Source organism: Onychostruthus taczanowskii, unplaced genomic scaffold (assembly GCF_017590055.1).
Source record: "Onychostruthus taczanowskii isolate IOZ18803 unplaced genomic scaffold, ASM1759005v1 scaffold37, whole genome shotgun sequence".
In the NCBI taxonomy this organism is placed as follows: domain Eukaryota; kingdom Metazoa; phylum Chordata; class Aves; order Passeriformes; family Passeridae; genus Onychostruthus; species Onychostruthus taczanowskii.
In genome coordinates, this window is record NW_024501126.1 from 3,879,033 (window position 1) to 3,887,968 (window position 8,936).

Here is an 8,936-nt window from a genome sequence, read left to right on the forward strand (position 1 = left end):
TCAAACTACTTTTCAGATCATTCTTGTCTACCTAAGTTTGGTGATAAATAGCAGTGAGGAACAGATCTTGGGACTTGGCGATGACAGTATTGTACTAAACACCAAACCTGTCTACGCTGCCATGCCACTGCCTACCTAGGAAGACAGCCCCCTTCATCCCTAACTCATCTATAGGATCATATAGGCCAAAACCACTCCTAAGGTGTTATTTTATACCTAGAGATTTTCTTTTGATGAAGATCCAGAATGCGCACAGCAATCATATGGCTCCTGATATGCCGGGGGCATATATTCACATCCTCTTTGTAAAAAGGGAGAATTAATTTCTTTAGTATACTGTTTTCAGACAGCTAGCTTAGAGGTAGCAAAAAGGAGCAATAGAAGAGGTAAAAGTATATGCAGCTTTACAGAAAAGGCAAACATTGCAAGCATTGGAGTTGATACCTACAGATCATCCATAAAGCAGAGTACTGTGAATTGTCTTTGTTTCTGTTGACTATGGTAAATGTCTCACTACAGGATATAACCCTTGTAAACAAAAGACCAGGGTAGAGAAAGTGGCTGTAGAAAACTTGTTAATATCAGGGCATGGGTAATCTAATTATTGCTGAGTCATGAGAATAACAGATGGAACTTATCATATTTAGAATATGTGTACATATTGATATATGACTGAACTGTTGGCAGAATCATTACATCATCAGCAAATATAAGGTTCAACTTTGCTGGGCCTTCACAATATTTGTGTGTATATTAAAGAAAATTCAACACAATGAAAAATCGTGTTTGGGTTTGAACAAAGAACTTAAAAATTTAATTTTTGACTCAAAGCTTAAATATTTTGTAGAGTTAGTTACTGTGGGAGAAAGGAGATATAACTCTTTTTACTGAGTTGATAGACAAGCAGTTAATGAAAGATTTTGTCCAAAGATCTTTGGACCGAAAAATAAATCATTTAGTAAGTGATCAGATTGTGAAAAAGCATTTTTAAATATGATTTTTTTCTTAAAGTATGTCAATATGCATGTAGAAGTTGAAATTTTTGTTCACATTTTTGATAAGAGGGGATCAAATGGTAAATAAAATGAAGATGCATAAGATGATGTACTCACTGCTAGCTTGTGCTGGAGTTTGGGAGTAGGTTCTATTCCTAATTCTGACACCCTCCTGCTGTATTATTTTGAATTAATTATTTTGCCTTTTGTGCCTCCCATTCCACCTAGTATCCTTTACTGAATTTCCTTAAACAATTAATGTTTAAATACACTTGCAATCTTTCTGTAAATTGTCTACCCTGACTGTTACTCTTACAATAATGTTAGAATGCAAGAATAATGAGCAATACTTTTATTTGTGAGTAAATACTTGTACTTTGATAGTCATCCCTTTATAGAAATATTTTTATCTTATAGGGCATTTATCACAGCATTCTGGGAGTCACTGTGCTTTTTTTCCCCTATTTTCTTTTCTTTTTTTTTTTTTCCCTTCCCTACTAGTAAACAGGCATGGTGCTCAAGTAATATTTAGTCTTTTTAGTGCACTATGTGGGAGCTGGTGCATACAGTAGTCATCAGCATTGCTACTCCATTGCTAGTCCTTGGGAGTCTGGGATCCCTAAGAATAATCAGCATTTTGCACAGTCATCTCTGGACAACAATTTTAACCCAACAGACTTTATCAATTGTGGATTTTTATCTAAAAGATAAGTGTTTTCTAAAGTTCTCCCAGGTAAAAAAATTAAAGATAAATGGAGATCAGGTACTGGAATCTCAAATACATAAATACTATGTATGTTCTAATATGCATTTCTGAACAAATCTGAATAGCAATAACATTCAAGTTAGCATTCAAATTAATAATAAAAATAATAATAAAAATACAATTTATTGAATTTTTGTCAAATCTGTCTTCATATAATTTTGACCTGGAACCACATATTTAATTCCATTTCCTACACAGAATGAAAACTCTCTTTCCTGGGGAGAATGTCAAGCAACAGTCATGGTTTAGAAAGAAGATAAACAGTAGGATCTTTATAAGTTCTCTGTGGGTGAAAATGCATTTCCCAAAGAAAAGGATGCACAAAATCCTTTATGCACCTGAAGAAGATGGAAAGGCACAGGACCTGCTTGTTTACCAGCTTGTGAAAAAGTAATTTAACATTATTGCTATATCATCTACTAGTATTTCTTATCAGAGTGTATTTGTTATCTTACCCAAGATTCTGTCATTCTTAGAACTCTGCTGACCTCCAGTACTAGTTGAAAGGTCCTCTGGTATAGGCATAGGTTCATCTGGATCATCAGGGACATCACTAGTTGGAGGACTTTCCTTTCCTAATAGTAAGGAAAGCATCAGTTAGATTGTCATTGTCAGAGTAGCCTCATTTTCAATTAATACAATAAGAGGAACCACAAACCAAATAATTTTTTTTAAAAAAAACCCTAAACACTACTAAAGCATGATATTCTTAGGACCAAATCCCACTCTCCCACAGGGAAAATTTCTTAGGAATACAGGGCAATTAAATTTTTAAAAGAATGCATACAAATATCTCCAACAAATTTACTGAGTGTGGATACACAGTTATTAGCCTTACTATTTTGGATATTTGTGAGATATGTATGTTTTCCAGCTGCTATGCTCAGAAGATCCAATTTAGCCAACAGAGACTGACAGATTATAAAGGTTATCAAATGGACATCCTTGGTAAAAAAATCTTTCTTCCACAAGTTCTCCTTGAGAACACATCTGGATTTACTTCAAAGACATAGTGAAGTCTAACCCACAGGTATTCTGGGGCTCCAAATGAGCTATCTCAAAAATAAAGTTTTATCTTTAACTGAAAATTCAGCTACAATTCCAGCAAGCTTCTCTAATACCCCCAGATCAAGCTCTGGCTGGTCCTTGTGCCTACAAGTAGTGAAGTGTAGGTACCAGGACTTCTTACACATGTACAATTAGCAGACTTCAAGGAGTTTATTGTCTTCTATTTGCAAATAGGAAACAAACCCCAATATTTTGAGTATACAAGGTTTTGCAGAGGCAAACAGTTTGGTGTTTTAAAACATTGCAGGTATTGTGGAACTGTTTTAGTGACAAACACAGTACAGTAAGAAAAAAGAACTCTCTTGCTAAGTATTCCAGAAATAGTGAGGTTTCTTGATTCAGCCCTCATTCACAGCATACATCTTCTGCCCACAGTACTATCACTGTCTTGCAAAACTTTTAAAATTATTGCATACATGTCTAACAAAAGCATGCCTTGGAAACATCTACTGAAGGAATTATCTAGGTGATTAATTTCATTGACTATTACTAAAAGACTGGCCTTTGCATTAACAGCAAAGAACAGAACAGGCCCAGAGCAGAATTTGAATGCAGTAATGTTCACGTAAGACCCTTGTCTTGAAAATGAAGATGTTACCAAAGTACATTGATGAACTCTATTAGACATCCTGTGGCAATTGGCACACCGGTAAGGGCAGTAATTTTATGGCACACAGCCTTAGCAAATTACTGGGTTTTTTCACAATGGGAATTCCTTCATTAAAACAAAAACATCAATTAAACCTTAAAAACTTACCAGAAATGGAAAAAATAACCCAAATATAGCTTACTTTAGTGACAGCAGTTTAGTGGTGCCAGTTATGGACTTGATCTGAATGAAGTGAATGATTTCCTCCCTGCCTCCTGAATGGATCAAAGCATTGTGTTTTCCTATCTATACTGATCATGATGGGGAGAAATGACAGATAGTTTTAAGTCATCTTCCAAATTAGCTGTGTTGGGTTGCTGGCACAGACTTATGTTTAAATGAATTAACTGAGTATGTGAAAGCATTTCTTAATGATACACCTGTGAAACAGTGGAATAATTGCTGAGCAGCAGTTTTGAGAGTATCAGGTGAACCATCCCAAACTGCAGTCAGAGGACTCCAGGGTATTGAAGAAACAGTCCTGCAGTGGCAGGAGGACTAACTAGATGATTTTAATAAGGTCCCTTTCATACCCAGCTTCTGTGGCGTATTCTTAAATAGGCAAGATAACACCCAGTGGATGTCAGCGCAAGAGCAAAGGCAGATTGCATAAATGGATAAGAGGGAGCACAAATTTTACAGCAAAAGAAAATAAAAGCAGGAAGTAAGTTAATTTTTTTTTCCATTCATAATTGAACTCCTTATTTAATTATTTCTTCAGATTTCATGGATGTAGGGAACTGACAGCAACTTTCCATTGCAAGTCCTAACCTGCCAAGCTGAGGTACCTCTTACAGATAAGATGCACAAGTGAGGAGAAACAGCTGAAATATTTCAGTTTATTCAACATATTTTGCCCCACACAAAACAAAAAACCAAAAAACCCCAGATGTTTAATTGGAGGGCAAGCAACAGCCTGGCAGGTCTCTTCACATTACACATAAGTTAAGGAAATTTGTTAAAAAGTAACAGTAATCCAAAGGAAAATCCAAAAAATCCTGCATCTTCCAAGGATGAAACAGCACTCCCAGTTACAACAATGGACATTGATGCTTTGACTGAGTCTAGGCTGAGAAGAACAATTATCCTAAAAACCAGAAGACTATTTTTGACTGCAAACCAATATAAATTTATAATACCAGAACTATGGGAAAAGAGATAACAAACAAAGGAATATCTTTGTAAGTGTGTTATTAGGCATCCTACCATACCTAGTCTAGGTAGGATACTTTGAAGTCAGAGCAGTCTTTTTGGAATAGAAACCATTATCAAAAGAGTATATTTGCAGTGGTGAACTCTTTCATTCACTAAATGGATATCAGTCTTCTACTTGTTAAATTAATAGCAGTTTGCCCAGGTGGTATGAATTGGACTTTCCTCCTGGACTTGGTGGGGCAGAAACTGGAGATCAGGTCTGTTTCCCTCTTTGCAGGAGACTGCAGCTAAGAAAACTTAGTAAACTTGTCCTTAATGATCCATTTAATATAATTTGATTTCTTCTTGTTACACATGATTGAGAAATCCTTACATGCAAAAAGACAGGACAAAAATAGTGGATTTAAAATAGATGCATTTATTGAGCTCTGTCTCTTGGATTCTGGAGGATCGTATTTGTATTTCATGCCTTAACTACACCTAAATCATTACACTATAGTAAGTTCATTACTGTGTGGCAATCTTACACATACACAATCTCACTAACATTCTTTTTCCACTGAATTTAGAAAAGGAAGGGGGATGGGGAAAGGTGAGAATTCTTTCAATTTTAATTTCAGACATGCCCAGAACAAAAACTGGTCAAAGGAAAAGGAGCTAAACCCCAACCCAATACCTAGTGCCTAGTACTGGGGAAAATTATTCAAAAGTGACATAACAGAGCAAAGTAACTTAAGAAGTGAAGTATAAAAAAAAGAATCTAATCTTGGGGTGGAGGAGGTGAGTTTTTTGGTTTTTAAATTAATTATTATAAAAAGCCCCCTTAGCTGTGGAATTGAAGTTCTGTTTCTGGTACTGCCACTGATTCGTGTTGCTCTTGGTTAAGTCATAAATAGAAAGAATTGCAACTGCAGGCTGTATGAAATATTCCTTTATTTCAATCTGCATCTCTGTAAGATGGTCTCAGATTTTCAACACTGCCATTTCTGTATAAAAATAGTCAAAGATCCTACCCCATCCGTGATGCCTGGCAAGACCCTCAACTTCTATCTATTTGAGTCTCCTCATCTCTGCCCTAGAAATATACTTGAAGCCATAAGGAAAGAGAGGAAGGGAAAAAAACTGCCCAGTTCAATAAGGTTTTAGTATCCTTTATTTCTGTCAAAGTCCTCAGCCTGGTGTTCCTTTAACATGTACATCCAGCTCTGAGAGTGATTCAGCTCATGCCAGAATGGTGCTGCTGGTGCTACGACTGTTGAAAAGAAAGCTGGGGCAGGATGTATTATAGAAATCTCATTCCCTCTCCTTTCACTAACTAATGTTGGGTGTGTGTGTATTTAATATTGAGGGTTTCTTCTTCCTGCTTTTGCAGAGTGCAGCACAGCCTGATTTGTTCTAGGAGATCTCTTAATGTTAGATGTGGAAACATTTGTACTGTTTTTTCACCTTCCTTAACTGTTAGGCCCTAAAACTGGAAAAAAAAAAAAAAAGAGAGAGCGAGAGAAAAAAAAAAAAAAAAAAAGAGAGAGCGAGAGAAAAAAAAAAAAAAAAAAAGAGAGAGCGAGAGAAAAAAAAAAAAAAAAAAAGAGAGAGCGAGAGAAAAAAAAAAAAAAAAAAAGAGAAAAAGAAAGAAAAAAAAAGGCAGGAAAAATACTGCTTGTTAAGTGAGATATTATCTTTGTTTTCTGACTCTCTTGTATGGGTGCCGGATACCATTTGGTTAAATGTATGTCAGCTCCCTCCTCATTTCAGAACTGCAACTGCTTGTCTCATGAAATATCACTTTCAGGAGAAAAATAAAAAGTGTGAACTCTGCTAGTCACACAGTATTTCAGTTCCTCTAGGAGTCAGCCATGCCTGGATTCCCCGAGGTGGGAATGCCTGGGAATGCACACAGGGTTTGGCTCACTCACGTTCGTTTTATACTCTGGCCCCTGCCACAACTGAGTCAGCTGCAGCTGCATAAAGCACATGGCTGCAAAACACCATGTTTGAGCTGGGGCGACTAGAGACCTTCTTTATTTCTGGGTTGAAAAACAAAATAAAAAGCCCCAAAGAAACCCACCAAACCAAATTTATTTTTTAACTTATATTTTTAAAAAACACATCCAAGTGTGCTAGTGAAGTCCCCTAATTCCATAGGCCCACAGAACTAGCTATATCTGATGAGCAATACTTATAAAACAGGAGAAATAAATGTTTTACAGCTGACAGACACTCCTGAAACTGTGCAATAGTTTAACTGGTTCCCAACGTATAGCAGAGCCCCCTCATCATCCCAGAAGCACAGAGAAACCCAGTGGAATACAAGGGGAAAAATTCCTTTCTGCATTAATCCACCTATGAGAAAGAAGTAGGTAACATCCCTGTACCTTCACATCCTCTACTTTTAAGGTCTAGTAAGAGCGTACAAAGAGCCAGTATCTGTGGAACATAATCTGACAAACTCTCATTTCCAGAAGGTGAGTTCCCACATAACTCTTATCATAAATGAAAGTAAATTAGGAAGTTCTTTCTTTGGCCATAAATTCAGCTAACAACCCAATACAAGTCACACAGCCTTTGCTCACAGAAAGTACCAGATGCTCAGTGACAGAAACGGCAGGAGAGTTCAAAGCAGACTTTAATCAGTTTGTGTAGGTTTCCCTCTTATCAAAGGTAACTTTTTTTTTCAAGAAAACCCTCTCATCACAGAATAGTACTATTGCATGATATGCTAGAAAAGCCAAAAGACATAGCAAAATACTACAGTGGTTCAACCACAGAAAACTTTGAGAGCTACAAATTATAGATATACATCTATTATGTATATATTTACATATATAGAAGCATTCAAGATGGCAAAGTCCTTGTAAGATTTCCCTCTGAAGGGGAGAGGCAGGCCACAATGAATGCAAAGTGTTTGCTCTACCAATCCAATCCTTGACTCAAGGCAGCATCTCCCCTGCTGCTACTCTTCGTGTCAAAAGAAAAAACAAGCAATGCTCTAGTAAGAAGTAGCAGGTGTGAAGCTTAAATTCACACTGTTGTAAAGAATACCACAATGGTTAGGTGGGGGTATCCAGGGTAGCCTGTGTTGCTGCAAAGGAAGAGGAGTTCAGCACTCCTCCCCAAAAGAGCTCATGCAAGCAGGGAAGGATTTGTGCAGCAGGCAGAGGAGCTGGATTCAAATCATGGTGCTTCCTGTTGTTTCAAGCAGATCCAAAGCAAACAAACAACTAAAACCCCACTGCTTTTTCTGCTAAGGCCACAAATGCTCCAGGAACTGCATGTATAAGACAGATTTTATTTCATTTACAAATTGGTTCAACATGCAACAAAGCAGTGATGTGTAAGTTTATCCAGTTACAATTCTAAATTTGTTACCTCAGGAGCGAATGCAACATGTCTCCACAGGGCTAACTAGAAATGACTTCCCTTAATAAACAAAACTGGTAATCTTCTGTTGGCATGAAAGACTATAATACTGTTGCTCTTTCAGACAGAAAATATGTTTGATTTTTATTTCTCAGATGACATTGAAAGTTCTGGGTTCCAATCTTTGACAAAACTTTTCAGAATTTTTTAGAAAGGAAGCAGAAGAATAACAACAGAGAGAGGGAAAGGAAATGGTATTCGTGTATTTCAGAAAAAGCCAGTTACATAGTCACTCACACTGTGCCCAGACCTTTACCAGCTATCTCCTACAGCTGTACCCGCCAGGTCCTGAGGCAGCAGTGCCCAAGAGCTGCCTCTGAAGCAAGAGCTGCACGCCCAGGTGTCTGCTGTGAGTGGGCTCAGTGACGGGGCTCTCGTGTTCCAGGCTGAACACCAAAAGTGAAAACTGAAAGCCATTGACTGTTGCAGCTGCCATCATACTAAGGAAACTGGGAAAGACAGTAACCTGGCCTTTTTCAGCTGCGCAGGCACAACAATATGAATGTGTATTATCTTGCTAAGCCAATTTTTTACGGAACCAATTTCCAAGGAAGTTAAGAATACCCTCAAGGAATATCAATATAGGGTAAGACTACAAAATCCTATCCATGTGATGATGGAGCAAGTTTTAGAAACCCAAATTCTCTGCCATTTAAACACATTTCAAAATATCATCTTGGACAAAAAAAATTACAAGCATAAAGTCTCATGCCAATCAGTTCTCATTTTCTTTTTTCTTCTTGTTCTTTTGACTCCTTTTTTTCCTTTCTATTTTTAAACATGTATAAGTAAAACTGAATGCTTTGGAAAAAAGTCAAATAACCCTATATGGTAAATACGGTTTGTTTTTCATTAGTATTTGCCCCTTCCCACCTGGCAAATTTAG

At 37.1% G+C, this 8,936-nt stretch overlaps 1 protein-coding gene across 2 annotated transcripts in view; it reads right to left on the reverse strand.

Annotated features, from left to right (window-relative positions):
* IKZF1 (IKAROS family zinc finger 1) overlaps positions 1–8,936 on the reverse strand; it is a 69,135-nt gene that overhangs the window by 47,207 nt on the left and 12,992 nt on the right. For both annotated transcript variants that reach the window (XM_041411825.1, XM_041411826.1), the window contains exon 3: positions 2,217–2,336. In XM_041411825.1, the coding sequence (XP_041267759.1) occupies positions 2,217–2,336 (120 nt within the window). The remainder of the gene's footprint in view (positions 1–2,216; positions 2,337–8,936) is intronic.